We start from the raw sequence: 15894 nt of genomic DNA on the forward strand, positions 1-15894 counted from the left end.
GAAAGCTTACTCTGGTGCGAGTCAACTGCAGACAAAAGACAGTTCACTTTAAAATTTCCTCCCTGTCTCAAGCTGTATTCCCTTTCCTTGTATTTCTGTTGTAGAAAGGGAGACTCTACAGAGCTCACTAGGGGTTACACTGTTGATGTTGATTTTTATATGGCAGCTGTTCAGATACTCTGTTGATTAGCAGCAGTAAAAAGCCTTGAGGAAGATAGACGTGACATCAGAATCAGTTAAAGCTTCCCCTCATAAGAGCATTATAATCTAAAGTTAGACAAAAGATCTAATGGAAGGACAGTCATAGGATGTGGTCAGACAGTGCTGAATACAAAGAAAAATGATGATCAGGTTGGTTCTGCTGAATATTTTGTTTGTTTGTCTTCTAACCCTGCTGTAACAAAACATGGAAGAAATAAAACCCAACTTCCTCACAACTAGTACTTAGTTGGACAGACCTTTGCTTTCCCACACTAGCTGCTGTCTGCTAGGTCTTCCCTTTGCCTGCACTGTCAGTACTACTGGGATTTTTGGCTTGGCTTAGACCTGAAAGAAAAACAGAAATGAACACTCGCAGTTTGCAACACGCTCAAACTGAGAAGGGAGCATGACGTGCAGCTAGGAGTGGAGTTAGGGACAGAGCAATATAAGGAAGAGTTGGGGTGGGCATCACAGCACTCTTGTGTCTTCTGTAGACCACACGGCCCTGGCACCTTCATCCCTTCTCAGCTTTGTGGTAACTTCTCCCCAGCAAGGTTGCTGGGAGGAGGGGTGGAGGGGAAGGCTAGGGGGTTAAAAAGATGAAGAACTACTGGCTTGGACAGGCAATTAGGAGGAGTAGCAAACCTGGAAAGTCAGCTTTTGTGAACTCTGTAGTGTAACCTACCCTGGGAAGGTCTCCTTTCATTGCAGTTTCCAGTCACTGCAGCTCCTTTCTCCTTTTCTGGGTCATAAACACTGCCTCTGAGGTCCCAGCAACAAGAATAAGGGTGGGAGACCTCATTGTTGTGCCTTGTGATAGATGTGATTACAAGCACAAACTGCTGCCTCTATGCGTCATTTTGTGCTGTGGACATACGATACCTAAGTTGGTCATTTAAAGCACTTGTCTCACACAGCCACATTACAAGATACCCCACAGCTTGGGTGCTGCTTCATCTGGCACCTGGGACAGGAGATGCAATGACGTACATGAGCACTTGCATTACCAGTTCCAGGGCTAATGCTGCTAACCTGTCATCCTCGTGAAATTCCCTTCAAGCCCCCTCTGACTAACAGCGATCACAGGCACGTGCATTATCGAGTGGAGTATCTGCTGCAGGCTTCATGGATCCCGCTTCTTTTTCCTTTGCAGGTTACCAAAAATGAACGACAGGTTATGAAGCCATTGTATGACAGGTATCGCCTGGTCAAGCAGATCCTCTCCAGAGCCAACACCATCCCTATCATTGTGAGTAGAGCATTCTTTTGGGGGCTGTTTCTTTGGTTTCAAGCTGAGGAAACAGGAATCACCACACATCTGCATACAACACAATCAGTAAGGCCAGGTCCCAACCTCCCTTATCACTCAAAGACAAAGCAAATGAGCAAATCAATGACACACCATATACTGAAGTTGGGCAAAGCTGGTCAAGGGACTCTAGTGCCCACCTGTGAGCCATGGGGCACGTGTCACCTTGTGTTGTTTCTCCTCTTTCCATTGGGCTGCTGCTGTTATTTCATCATCTTGTGTTTGGCTACAGCCTCACTTCCCATTCCTTACCAATCCACTCTGAGCTGTAGGTCTTCCATGCCACTTGGTTACACAGCATTGTGTGTCAGGAGCACGGACTTGCGTGGGTCCCACAGGAGATACCAGACTCCTTGGCTGAGAGAAAGGTCCAACAGTCTCCTAACGCTTCATTTGTATGAAAGAAATCCTACAAGTGGTTGGATGTTCCCTCATTCGAGGTGGTGCTTTGGCAAGGAGACACTGCCACCAGCAAGAAGTCCAATGCACCTCTCGAGGGAGCAAATGCACTATCTCTAATTTTAGACAACTTGTGTAGGCTTCTTTTTAAAAATTATTTGATCTAAAAAATACACATAGAATACTTTTAGCCTGTCTTTGGAAAGAGAATTGTTTTATGATGGTTCCTATTTACTCTATCTGTCATGTATGATCCCTTACTTTTTTTGCTGTTCCCAAGCAGTGCTCGTATCCTGGCTGCGTTTCGTAAACCGCCAGTGAAGTGAGTGGACTGGCAGAGCATGACTCAGTGCAGTCACACTGAGAAGTGGGGGATTTTTCTACAAATAGCGGGAGGTGGTCCTGCATTTAGAACGAAACAAAAGGCTGTTCCTCCTTGAATATGCAAACTGCTCTCCAAAATATGTGCTGCGAAGACGGTGCTGGCAATCAGAAAGAAGAAACCGTGTAGCTGTGCATGGGCAGCTTAATGGAAACCTCTCAAAAAGAGAGCTCAGGTCCTGTTTAGACACAGAACTGAATTTGCACAGTGGCTAGCAGAGGAGACACAAGACTAGCTTTCCCCAGCCCCTCTAGTGACAACAGTGAGAGTCTCGTGCAGAGGCAGGATGCATTTGAAAATCCGTCTCTACATCATTAGGCATTTCAGGGGGAAATCAGGCTCCTGGAAAGCAAGCCTGGAGAGTCTAGCTGGGCTTACGCTGTAGCTCTGGAGAGTCAACCAAACGTCGTGTGTGTGTCTGGGCCTTGGGATTATTTTCCTGCAGCTTTTACTTTGTAGTTCCTGCCCAGCTAGTATTCCAGCTTCCAAGCTTTTTCTCTTAAAAGTGTTTGGCAATGATGTTCCTTGCTAAGCAACATCCTGAGAGAAAACAGCTCAAGGTTCACGGGGTTTGCCGGGCATGTTTTTCTTCTTTAAGAAATAGACTTCTCCTGATGGTCCAGCCATGAGCTGAGAGTGAATGTGTGGGTGAGAATGAGCTGAGAGCAGGTGGTGGAGGAGAAAGGGGTTCATAATGTAACGTACTTGTTAACACCTGTCACAGGGTTCCCCCTCCAGCAAGCGGAGAAGCCCTTTGCTGCAGCCAATTATCGAGGGCGAAACAGCTTCCTTCTTCAAGGAGATAAAGGTGAAGACCTCCAGCTGCTAACTAATTGCTCAGTTTGCATCAATTTTCCCCTTATACCAATGAAAGAGAATGATTGATTGATGTTTTTTTTCCATCAGTGTTGATTTTTTTGCAGTGTCCTCCTGAAAAATCAGTAGCTGCTTTAAGCCTCGCCAGTTCTGATCAAATTCTTCCCTTGTTGTAGATAAGACTACAGTATTTCCTTGGCTTTGCGTTCTTTCCCATCCTTCTCCTTCCCCCTTCACCTGCACATAATATATTTTATTTTGCTTAAAAAAGAAAAAAGCACAATTACCTGTGTACATTGCTTTTTTCTTGCTTTCCTCCTTTCTTTTTAATGACACTAACTTGTTTTGCAATAGTTTCTCTCACTCCAAAGCTCTGTGGCTTGCACACAGCACTGCGGCAGGAATGAGCTCTCACAAAACTAATGCTCGCACGTGGAGCCAGCCGGGCCACTTCAGGGATCCATACCTACTCCCATTCACGTGCTTATTTAATCCAGGGCTCTTTGTCACCACCTTGTGAACGGTATTTCTAACCAAGTCACATGAGGATGGAAGTTGAGAACAACTCGGTTCTGCTAGTTAACACTTGGTCAGATTTGGATGGCAGGATTGTTGTGTTTCTTTCTCGTGCTGCCGTGGGGTAGTAATTCTTGGTGGTGAAGACTGCTACGATATCGAGCCTTCTTCCCCAGAGAAGAAGGGAAGTCCAGCAGTTGACCAGGACAAGCGGCGAGGAGCTGGGCCCTGGCTTGCTTTCGTTACCCTTGCGATGTAGCGGGGAAAAAAGCGCTTTGGCACACTCGGGTCACTTACCCGTTATCCAGCCAGAATTTGGTTAATGGTGTAAATACTGCAGACCTGGACATCTGAGGCGATTTGATTATTAGGCAATTACAGTACATTGTATGTTAATGGACTCTTCAAAGCACATACTCATTTAAACCAGATTGCAGCCCCAAGATGTTGATCTGCTGTTTGGAGGCTGGTTAATCATCACTGAGCTCTCGGTATTTTCTAGATAACTGCTGGATCAAATCTGCAGTAGTGGTCTGGTGGGGAAGGGTATTTTTGGTTTTGTTCTCTTCTTTTAGTATGTCTTCTATTTTTTCACCTACACTTGCACCCAGAGTCAAAACTTACAGTTATCAATTTTGGTGATTGCTGATGACCAGCATGGTCATTTGGGTTACAGTATCTTGAATATTGTCTGTGTTGAAAAAAAATCATTGGGAAGTTTGCTTGCTGGGAGTACTGGTGATGGGATACTCTGGAGATTTTACATTTGTAATTGTGGAAAATTTAAATGCCTCATGGTTGCCTGAAGATCCAAGCAGGTGGAAGCCAAATGGATCTAGTCAGTGAAGATCATTCTGGTTCGAGGTGTAAATGCCAGTGCGGGTTTAAAATAAGATTCCCATGTGACGCTTGTTTAGAGCGAAGGCCTTAGACGGCCATTTCCATTTGATTTCTCGCAAAGAATCCTTTTAATTATCTCCTTTGTTTTAAACAGCAAAATGCTTTAAGAGGTCTTGTGACAGCCAGATGTAGCGTTTTGGCACTGAGGTCTAAACAAGTGAAATTTCTACGCTTTCTTTTCCTCCCATGGGCTTCCGTTGGCAGGAGGCTCGCTCCTGAGCTCGGCGCCAGCGTAATCCCGGCTGGCTTGGGCAGCGCGCTGTTGCCCTGGAGCAAGGCGAGTGAGACGGGCTCGTGGGCATCTGCGGGAAGAGGCTGCTGCCAGATTTACAGGTCCAGCTTACACCTTGCATCTGTCCTCGGGAGCAGTTTGTCACACAGCTTGTAAAAATTGTCCCTTCCCTTTTTCTCCAGGAGGGGAATTCAGAAGCAACTTGCTCTCCCAGGAAAGGGCACGGGAGCTCCTTCTTTGGTGCCAGAGAGATTTGCCTAAAATAAAGCGTACCGTTTTTACTGCTTAGATTGACTTAGCAAATCCTCCTCCATTCTGTGGCAGGATTGCCTTTCTCCTGCTTTGGTCCTACTTGCCCTTACCCAGCAGGGCAGGAAAGCATGCTTGGGGACTGGCAAACGGCAGAGAGCGGTGGTCTCCCTTCCCCAGCCCAGCCTGAAGTTGTTTGCAGGGTTTAAGGCCAGTACTGTGACTGCTGGTTTATGCCTTCTGTTTAAGCTATATAATTTACGTCTGGAGAAATGGTCTTACCTAATCGTATGCTAAATACTGCTTTAACTTTCACAAGTTCCCTGCAGATTTTCCTGAGATGTTTTCAAACTTCTCTGTATCTTTTATTATTATTATTATTACTATTATTATTACTACTACTTAAAACTCCTCTCCAGCTAACCTTTTTTTCATTCTCAAGCCTCCATCTTGGTTGTAATTCTCAGCCTGTGGCTTTGCATCGCATTTTCATGGCCTAGAGCTTTAACATAAAAAGAAAACTCTGGGCAAACTCTGATTTTCATGTAAATATATGCATTTATAAATCATTGACTTTGAGGATTTAATGGGACTATGCCAGGTCCTAGTGTTACTTTCTCTCCTTGTGCTTGAAATGTGGGAGCAATCTCTTAGGAATAATTGAACTATTCATAAGGAATCGCATGAAAAAAAAGTAAAGAAAATGGCTTCTTTTGATCACAGTGCAACAATATATTTTTGCATACACTTGCAAACTTTAATGATACTAGCCCTCAAAAGCTTTTAAAGATATGCATGTGCTTAGATTCTTCCTGGTTAGAGTTACATGGTTGTAAAATAAATATATATATACACACGTACATAAATATTTAGGAGACTTGTATCCATGCTGGCATTTATTACCTTCCTCTAATGTTCATGCTTGATTCCTTATATTAAGGTTGAAAACTGCCTTCTAGAAATGTCTCTGTAAGTAAGAGAAAACTGGGCTCTGTTCCCTGAAAATCCAAATGATTTCTGGACAGTGTCGCAGGACATTTGAGAATGGTATGAATTAGCAAGTACCAAGTGCAGCAGAGACTTCCAAATCTTGTGCCTATAAATTTTGCAAAAAAAATGGAACACAACCAATTCATCAGTGTATTTTGGGGGAAATTGCACTTGGCGGAGTGTTTCCACTCCAATTTTTAGTGCATTCCAGCTAAATGGTACAGAGCTGATGTCGGGAACACGTTAGCAACAGCAGTCCTTTTACAGTCAATCGTGTCCTGTATTTGGGCCATTGAAAGACTGATCTGAGCTCCCTGGTATCACTGTATGAGCATTTGAGGTCTTGAATTCAGCCATTAGAGCGAGCTGTTGAGCTGCATCTATTGAGAGAATATTCTGCATTTTAACCTGGCAATCTGTATGCTGCCAGGTACACAGTGTGCGTAATGGCTGTAAGTGTTGTTATTTACATCAGAATACATAAAGCAACAGGTTGCTGAGAACCCCAGGTATTTTTCACTCAGTTTTGTTGCCGTGGGTCTCATTAACAAGTCCGGATTGGTGGTCGCAGTTTCTCTGACATGTTTTGGGTATAGGGTGTCTTACTGGTGGTCTTTCGGTGTCCTGTAGTGCTTAGCAATTAAAGCGCTTGCTCTGCCTATCCACTTTTCGTATCTGTTCCCCAGTGCATGTGGTGAGAGGAGGTACCTGTTTCTGAGAAGGGAAGCAGTAACCTATTCTGTTACGGGGGTGCTCTGTCCCTCTCTGTAGGAGGAAGAGGAGGGGTCCGAGGAAGACAGCAACGTGAAGCCAGATTTCACAATTACCATGAAAACGGATTTCAACGTGCGTAGCTTCTTGGATCAACTAGAAGATGATGCTGACGGCTTTGTTTCCCCGGTGGATGATAAGATCCCATCTAGAAGCAATCAGGATATGGGGCTTTCAAATCTCCATGAAGCATCCATGTATGTTGAATTCACAGACAACTTCAAAAAGTTATTTCTTGCTAAGATAGCATTTTATTTGTCAGAAAGTGTCTAAATTTTTTTCCCATTTATGATCTGAGTCAGAATTTTTTACGCTTTATTTTTAAATGCAATAGACTCTCATATGAAAGGGTTTGGGAGGAAACTACCTTGCCCTGATACTGATATTTGACTTCTGCATCTTTAGATTCTAGCACTAAGTAGTAGCTCCACTTCACCAGTGGCAAGCCTTTATCATGAAAACAACTCTGTACTCTACAAGGTTTTTCAGGTTTTGGAGAGGTCAAGTTGAACTAGCTTTGCTAGCTTCAAGCACCTAGGGTTGATGCAAACACATGTAGGTTGTAGCCTTAAGTCGTGGCTATTGAATCTTGATCCTATAAAAGTCACAAATCCCAGACCCATCTTCAGCAAGTAAGTTTCATAGAAGTTAGTGGTGAATTATGAAATGCACACTTGACCTCCTTAGAGGCTTCAGTGTATGATCGTTTTGCTGAACTAAATACAGAGAGCTTTTTATTGCAAGTATCATCAGGTTGCCAGTGCTGCTTGCAGCAGCAGCTCCATTGCTTGGCGTTCGTACAACCATACATTTGTAGATTTACTGTATGCTTCCTGTTATAATTGTGTCCATATGTATCATCTTGTGTATATTTAAACCCAACAGCCCTGAGCTCTTAGAGCAGCTCCAAGAAGTCAGGGAAGAGAAAAAGCGAATCAGAAAAAAATTGAGAGACTTCGAAGATAATTTTTTCCGACAAAATGGAAGGTAATAATTTCTCAGCTGTCTCTCTGTCCTTCAGCTACTTTTAATGTTTGGCATCCACAAAGACCTCCAAATACGGAAAGTTACCCGAATTCACTATTACGTATTTCTTCAGTGTCAGCAGTGTTTTACCCACGTGCATTAAAATGAATTACCCCCCTCCCAAAGAACTCGGGGATCACAGCCTCTTTGAAAACTTTGTCTTAGGACAAGCAGTGGGAAGCAAAAGTACAAAATCCAGCTGCCTCTAGCACAGCTGACAGGAATGATGGAAGACTTTCTCAGTGATAGAATAATCAGGGTTTTCCCTGATGATGAATGGTTAGATTTCTATCCTATTCTTGCTCGTCTGTGAGGTATTCAGACACTAGTTTAACAAGTATTTCTGCTTTAGTGTAGCTGGGTTTATCGTTTTCAGAAAACGTACCCCGTTAATGAACTGATAGAATGTTTTAATATATTTATACTCTTAAATTATCTTGTTAGTTTCCTGCCACCAGCCATCACCCTTAGAGGTTCTTGTAAAATCACTGAAAGCTTAAATTTCATGTAAGCTAAGAGAAATCTGATCAGATATCATCTTCCTTTTCCCAAGGGTGCCTGTTCGTGTAAGTGATGGGATGCCAAGCTAGGAGAAGCTGTATTTTATTTTGCTGTGCCAGCAGGCTGACATTCAGATGTTTTTTAACTCTTGTGTAGAAGCAATTTCAGAGAAGTACGGCATGCTTCAAATAAGGTTTTGCATTTGGAACTATGGGATTGTGTTCAACCTTAATGTGCAAGCGTCTCACGCTTTGTTGCAGCAGCTTGTTTGCCCCTCTTTTCTTTTTTTTTCCTCTCAAAGGATAAAAGTTTTGGGTTTGTTGCCTGATGGGGAGTGGAGGAGAGGTGCTGCTTGGTAGGTCTTGTTGGGGGACAGAGGGAGGCTGCTGAGGGAAGACGTCCTGCTACAGAAATCCTCATGATCTGCTTTTACTCCCACTAGGAACGTGCAGAAAGAAGACCGCACTCCTATGGCTGAAGAATACAATGAATACAAGCAGATTAAGGCCAAGCTGAGGCTGCTGGAGGTCCTGATCAGTAAAAGAGATATTAGCTCCAAGATCATGTAAAGGAGGAGATTGGTTTTTCCAGTAAACAAAGAGGAGAGAGCACCAAATGGACTAATGCATGACGTGGATGCAGCAGGAGCCTGGCTGCGGAGAGCTGAGGAGCTCCCTGGGAACTGAAGAGGCGGGGGGGGGGGGGGAGGAAAGGTGGCTTTCCATCGCTCTCTACACTTGCTGTTGCCCACTCTTTCTCCAGGCCTGATGCCCAAAATGGAGTTTGCCAGTGTAGGAGACATGACACTGCGCTCAGCGACTTCACTGAAGGGATCCTTCTGTTGTGATTTGCTTACCAATCCTGTAATATTTAAAATATCAAAGCCAACCATGCTAGTCTTTTTTTCCCAGGATATCATAGCAAGAGGCAAAGTAGGATGAATAGTGATTAAATCATCAAATAGCTTGTACTTCAGTTTAACAGACAAGTGCCCTGACTGACCCCATCATGTGACGGCACAGGTCAGATAGTGCCAAGACTGTTCTCTTGTAGCTACGGTAAAGATTCACTCAGACTTTCAACCTGTTTAGAGTCCAGCATCTTCTGTTGCTCTAAATAAATGCTGTAAGAATCTCCCGGTCATCAGCCAGAGCTGGTGTGAGTTACAGTTTTGCCTAGGCTTGAGCTGGGTTTTCTTCCCACTTTTTGGATGCCCCGTTCGACTAAGTAGAGGAAAGTACTTGAATCTGTTCAGGATAGCAAAAAAGATGAGCTGTGCAGCAAGGTTCTTGCCTGCTTGTTCTGCTTGGAGGGTGATACCGTAACATTATGACCACATTTAGGCAACAGGGAGGAAAAGAGGTTTTAAAAGCTTTAAGTCAGAATCCCTTGGGATTTTGGTAGGTGATCAGTTAAATGTCTGGTGTGAAGTATCTGGAAGATATCTGGAAGACCCACCCCATTAGTACATGTGCTTCATCATCTGCTACAGAAGTAAGAGTCCAAGCTGAACCACGTGGGTGTCATTAAATACTCCCTAGCCTCAATTTTGTCCTTTTATGTGCACCGTCAATCAGGCTGTGTGGGCTGCAGCAGTGATGCTGTGATGGTGGCCACAGAGGATGGTCTTTTCTTCCTGGTGTGTATCGGTGGTAGAGCAGCACAGAGGATACCGCAGGGAACCGAAAGCCTAGAGCCACGCTCTGCCTACAGAAAGGGCCCGTGTCTCAGGTGGAGGTTTTGACAATTCAGCTTCTTCAAATTCGTTCATGACTTCCAGAAAAGAAAGTCCTGGGACACCTGATTCAGGTGCTCGTGTCAGACAGATGCCGCCTGAAAGAGTGAAAGACAGCGAGTTCAGGAACGCACCAAGTAGCTGAGGGCTCACGGTTCTGCAGTCCTGGGCCACTTGGGCTTGTTCTCCCACTCCAGAGGTTTGTGCGCGCCAACTTGCTCTGTCCTGAGCCAAGGCTCGACCCTGACATCCCAGGGAGGGGATTTCTGTAATGCCTTTTTGTGTGTGGATCCCCCGGGGAGCCCCGAATGGCTGGAATCAAATGCAGTGCCAGTCGTCGTAGCCAGGCCTTGTGCAAGTCATGCTGGAGGAGGCAAGGAGAGGACCCCCAGAACAACTTCTCCCACTTCCTTCTTTACGTGGGCAAGTGGGACCACAAATAGATATATTTGGGTTGTGGTACTTAGGCTTACCCTCTTCCACTTGGTGTATGTTGTGCTATGTTAATTCTTGCCAAAACTGATGCTAAGAGTGTTTTGGTGTCTTCAGGGTCCCATAAACACTTCAGAAGGCAACCTTCTCCCAGTGGGTTTGCACGTGCCCATTACTGGTCTGGATGGGTAAGGCAGTGACGCGGGTGTGTTAGTGAAAGCACTTAGGAGGGGGACTCCCAGGTTGTTTTGTTTTTGGGGTTTTTTTACTGATTGCAGAATTGCCCTTTCTACATGAAATCAGTGAAGGCTGAATTTTTATTTCCAAAGAGTCTGAAGGATTTGTGTGCTGACCTGGGGCTTGGCTTTTCAGAGACGGCGAGTTTCCATCGCTTGAGAGATGTGGGGCTCTGCCTCTGCAAAACTGATCCTTCGCGTGTGTTAACTGGGCTGACACATGGGCTCAAAACCTGCGTCTGAAGATGTTCGACTGGAAGGGAAGCCTGACCAGCGCAAAGCCCTGTCTCAACACAGGGCAGCCCAGGAAAACAGCTGTGCCTTCGTCCTTCTGCATGCTCTTACGGGCTCTTCCTCGCCAGAGTCCATAGTCAGCTCTCCCTAGTTATTTGAGATGCAGCAGCTGAGCCAAACTGCCCACGGTGTCACTCTGGTAGCAGAAGTGTGGGATGAGAAAGGATGTTGGGTTACGACAAAGTCCTTGGTGCTGGCTCAGTTTGGCCTTGTTCAGGCCCAGTTCAGCAAAGCAAAAGCCTGCGTGGTGAGGACATGCCTCAAGCTGGTCTGCATTTGGGATTTTGCCAAATTACGATGGACTAAAGCTTGGGCGCTTTGCTGGATCTGGGCCTGGACAGGAGAAGCGGTTTCTGCCCTTTCTTCATAGTCAGACGTTTTTCCAGTGGCCCAGGGTTTCCCAGGAGTATGATTTCTCTGCTTATTTTTAAAAGCCTGTTTGCACTGTGTACTGATAAATTATCTGTTTTGCTGGGTTTTGCCCCTGTCAAATCTTGAAAAATGATATGTAGGGAACAGTCCATTTTATTTTTAAACTGATGAGATTGTAGCATTTTCTGATGCTTAGTTACCGCTGTTTACATGGTATATTGCTAGAATTTCAGATAGTTTATATGAAATGTAAGTACAATTATGCACTTTAGAGAGTTTATATTTTTGAACTTTGAAAGCTAAAAGTAACAAAACCTGTTAACTGAGATTGTACATTAAAAGAAAAAAACCCATGCCTAGCCATCTCTCTTTTTAAACTGTTCAAGTCTTTACCTGTGGCAAAAAAAAAAAAACAAAACCCAAAGCAAAAACCAACAACAAACCATCACTCGCCTAGTTGCAAAGGGAACTGCTAGGAAGGACCATCGTAGAGAAGAAGTGAATTTTAAAATTCCAGTCCTGGAAAGAGACGTACAAATGCTCAACTTTCTGTCCCAGGTTTGCAGATGCTGTGACTCCCCTCTCCCAGGCCTGCGCAGGAGGAGGGCTCCAAGACCTGAGCACTAAAATGTCTTTGTGTCTCCCACAGATGATTTGACTTCCCACTAACCACACATAGCAGAAATGATGTTTGCCCTGCCACACTCCTCTAAGTCAATCCAAGCAACATCTGTGCGTTTTGTTTGATGATTTGTCTATGCCAACATGAGTGACTATTGACTGGAGAACATTCAATACAAGACTTGTGTTTATAAAAGGTGTGAAGTACTGTACACAAATCTACTTTATGTGATATAAATAAGCTGTCAGCGTAAGACGACCTGTTTCCATGTCGCTAGAACAAACTGTCTGCTGTGGGATGGCAGTGTGGTCTGTTGGGCTTCCCATCCACTGGGGCCATTTCAGACACACGTGTCTGTGTGTTACCACATTGTGGTATAATAAATCAGCGCGGTTTATTTAGATGACCATGAACAGGTTGTGGACAAAATAAGATTGCAAGAGTCAAAGATAGAGGAAAAACTTGTCATTCTTACAAGTTGCATTTGGTTTTAGGCTGTTTACTCCTGAGTAAACAGTCAAATAATGGATGTTTATGTTAAAGGCAGTGAAATTAAAGAATCTTATCTTTTAATCATTCTGATAAGACATCAGTTGTTATTCCTTGTATCTGCAAGTTCCAGAAGCTAGGTGCTGCCAGGTGTCCTCCAGCCGGAGGTGCTTCCCAAGCCCTCTTTGGAGATGTTTGCAAGTCGCTGATTCACCGGCACGTTAAATGGGCTGTGAAGGCAAGAGCCAGGCTGCAGCCTGCGACTGTCCCCACAGTGCCCAGAGGCGAAACTCGCCCTGTTCGGGGGCCGTGCTGGCCACTGGCCTGGGGCTGAAGGGCTGCCAGGTTAGCTGGCCCGGCCCGGGGCTGCACTCTTGCCCTTCCCTTGCCACTGGTGGCCCTTGCCGGCTGGTGGCAACCATGCAGCAGCACAGCTGCCACGGGCTGCGCACCCTGCACGGCTTTTGGCACACGTGAGACCATCTGGTGCCGGTGTACAGACAGGGTGCGGGTCGTGCTGTGGCTTCGCTACTTCTGTTTCTCACCTCCTGGGGAAGGGAGCCCAGGGCTGCTGCCTGTTGGGGAGGGACGTTGGGTCCAGGCTCGTTTCTCGAAGCCAAAGCATGGGGGGGCGGGATTTTGCTTGTTCGACAAGCAGATGGGGAAGTTAATTTTGCATTTGTAAACAGGAACAAGTGATGCATTCATTGACCCTCTGGTGTGGGAGAACTCAGTGGAAATGGTGGGTCACTGCCTTCCTGTTTCTGGACGCCACCATATTGCTGAAGGGCAAAAAGACCCTTATCCCAGTGGGCGCACTTACAAAGTCCCGTCTGGTTTGGCGGAGGACGCTGAATCCAGCAACATCCCTTGCACACGTTACGAAAAGCACGGGGAGCACCGGCAGAACCGGAGCGAAAGCGGGGCCGTGCGCCTGTTGCATGGACTGATCTCATGGCCATGCACGGGGAAGTGATGTCATTCACCTGCCCATGGGAAACAGCCCCATGGTTCACGTGCACAGAGCGTGCACGGCCCTGGCCCCATGGCTGCTGGAGCTGGCAGCCGTCGCCTGCCTGACTCCGGTGTGAGGCCAGTACTGGGTACGTGCTCCGGTGCTTGCTCAGCTCTTCCAAACCCTTTGCCAGAGTGCAGAACTTTTACACGTGTAAGAAAGAGCGAGAGCGAGAGAGAGAAATCTCTCCCTCTGCGTGAGTCGGTAAATCCCTCTCTCGCTCCTCTGCAGAGAGCGGCTTCTCTTATTTGCTGCTTCTGTGGGCCCTGCTGAGCTGTATTAATGCTAAACCTGCCGGCATTCTGCCGGGATGTTCAGGGCAGAGGAGAGCTGTTTCTGCAGGGGATTTCCCGGCAAACATTTAAACCGGGCATAAAACAACTGTTTGCCAGCCATAAAAATGGTGAATTGAGGGTGCGATTACTGCAAAAGCTAGGGAGTTCGGACTTCATAAGTGCAGTGAAATCCTGGCCCTACTGAAAGCAGGGGTTGCTGTGGGTTTTGCAGTAGGGCTCATGTGCACTTTGCATTTTTTTTTTAATTTTTTTTTTTAAGAACAGTGCAATGACGTTAGCTCAGCCTCAGCTGGCTGTGACGAACAACGCCTCTTCCTTGCGACTTTTTTTTTTTTTTAATTCTTTGGGGAGGGGGGAACTGAAGTTGTTACAAACTGAGTCAAAAATAATTTTTGCACTGATTTCACTATCTGCGAACCTACAAAGTAACCCACAGGCAGTAGAAGGAGATGAAGCAGGGCAGAGTGTGCCCAGCGTATCATACTAGCTTAATTAATTTGGCTAATGGCCGTAGCCTGCGCTGGCTACATCAGAGAGGCAACAAGCAGAGATGCAAAATGAGGCTGAGCAGACTGCCAGCTCAGCGGGATTTCCCGGTCTTCCCCCGTTTCTCTTCCCGAGGGCTTCTGAGGCAGGGAGTGCTGCCCCTGGCCAGCCTGGCATGCAGCGGCTGCGGCCCTTTGCTTGGCCTGCGAGAGGCCAAGCGTGAAGGGCCACCTCCACCCCGCCGTGTCTCACAACTCCGCATTAAGACGCTTCACTGAAAAATGTACTTCTTAAAAAAAAAAAAAAAAAATCCCAAACAAGCATAAAAACACCCCACAAAAAATAAATTAAAAACAGAGAAAAAAAAAAAAACAAAACCACCCACCCTCCTGGTGTTGGATCTCCTGGGCAGGGACGAGAGGGCAGGGGCCTGACTGAAGGAAAAAAAAAAAAAGAAAAAAGTAAAAAAGAAAAAAGGAAAAAAGAAAAAAAGGGAAAAAAGGAAAAAAAAGGAAAAAAAGGGGGGGGAACAACACGACACCAAACCAAAAACCACCTACTTTTTCATACTGCATTTGCTGTATAAAAGCAGCTCGCTAACAGTCCTGCAGCCAGTGTATTCCATAGCTAGTGAAGCCTTAGCAAATATGGGCTTGGGTCTATGTTTACATAATTTATGTAAGCAAGTTTAATTTGAATCTAGAGTGTCTTTTTTAATGTAAATGGGTTGACATACATAATATATACATTTTGCATTGGCTTAAAAAAAAAAAAAAAAAACAAAAAAAACCACAAACCCATGGAAAAAAAACCCCTATTTTGACGGCAGGTGTTTGATGACACTTTTTTGCTGTGTGCGTGACGCTGCTGAGGGTGCCTCAGCTCAGTAAGCAAGCAGCTGGCAACAGCAAGCACCCTGCCCTTGCCTGGGCAGCCCCCAGCTGGTGCCCTCCCTCTTGGTGGTCTTGCCAAAAAAAAAAAAAAAAAAAAAAAAGGTATTTCTCTTTTCCATGGAGGCAGGGAAGTATTTTATCTTATTCTTAAATAAACTTTCTGATAGAAAATTCCTGTTGCCAGCTGGCATTTGAGCAGCACCAGCGTTTGCCACCAGCTCCTGGTCGGTGCTGGCACGGCTCTTTCCCCGGCACCCAACCCTGTTCTGAGGCAAGGCTCTGCCTGTCACTTCGGCTCGCCCAGCTTGCTGATGTAGCACAAAGACTGTGTATACATATTTTTTAGTTTGAGATTTATTTGTGGCTATATTAGATGAAATACCAGAAGTAACATTTTCTCTAATTAACTATTTTTTTTTATATGTATATACACACACACATATATTACCACGGTACCTCATTGTTAATCCTACCTCGATGCTGTGTGTTTGCCCACACAGGTAAAGAGCACAGCACCCTTCATACGCTCAGGAAAGCTGAAGCCATGAGCCCATGTGATGGCAAGCCTGTATTAAGCCAGTAAATTGCCTGTATTTGCATGTGCTAATGATGTCCCACGGTGCTGGGGAGCAGGGGGAGCACCATGAGGCCACGACAGTGCTGGCTGAAGCCCCAGGCTGCAGCTCACAGCAGCTGACAAGTGGGTGCTGAGCACCCCCTCCCCTGGCTTGT

General features: G+C 45.5%; 1 protein-coding gene across 12 annotated transcripts in view; it reads left to right on the forward strand.

Moving 5' to 3' along the window:
* FAM13A (family with sequence similarity 13 member A) overlaps positions 1-12570 on the forward strand; it is a 133273-nt gene extending 120703 nt beyond the window's left edge. For 9 of the 12 annotated variants that reach the window (XM_075751618.1, XM_075751619.1, XM_075751621.1 and 6 more), the window contains 5 exons: positions 1355-1450; positions 3016-3099; positions 6766-6962; positions 7651-7752; positions 8735-12570. In XM_075751618.1, the coding sequence (XP_075607733.1) occupies positions 1355-1450; positions 3016-3099; positions 6766-6962; positions 7651-7752; positions 8735-8861 (606 nt within the window). In that variant the 3' untranslated portion in view covers positions 8862-12570. The remainder of the gene's footprint in view (positions 1-1354; positions 1451-3015; positions 3100-6765; positions 6963-7650; positions 7753-8734) is intronic. The other 3 variants (XM_075751617.1, XM_075751620.1, XM_075751629.1) reach the window with 1 other exon arrangement.
* The last annotated feature ends 3324 nt before the right edge of the window (positions 12571-15894 follow it).

This window comes from Balearica regulorum, chromosome 4, assembly GCF_011004875.1.
Source record: "Balearica regulorum gibbericeps isolate bBalReg1 chromosome 4, bBalReg1.pri, whole genome shotgun sequence".
Classification (NCBI taxonomy): domain Eukaryota; kingdom Metazoa; phylum Chordata; class Aves; order Gruiformes; family Gruidae; genus Balearica; species Balearica regulorum.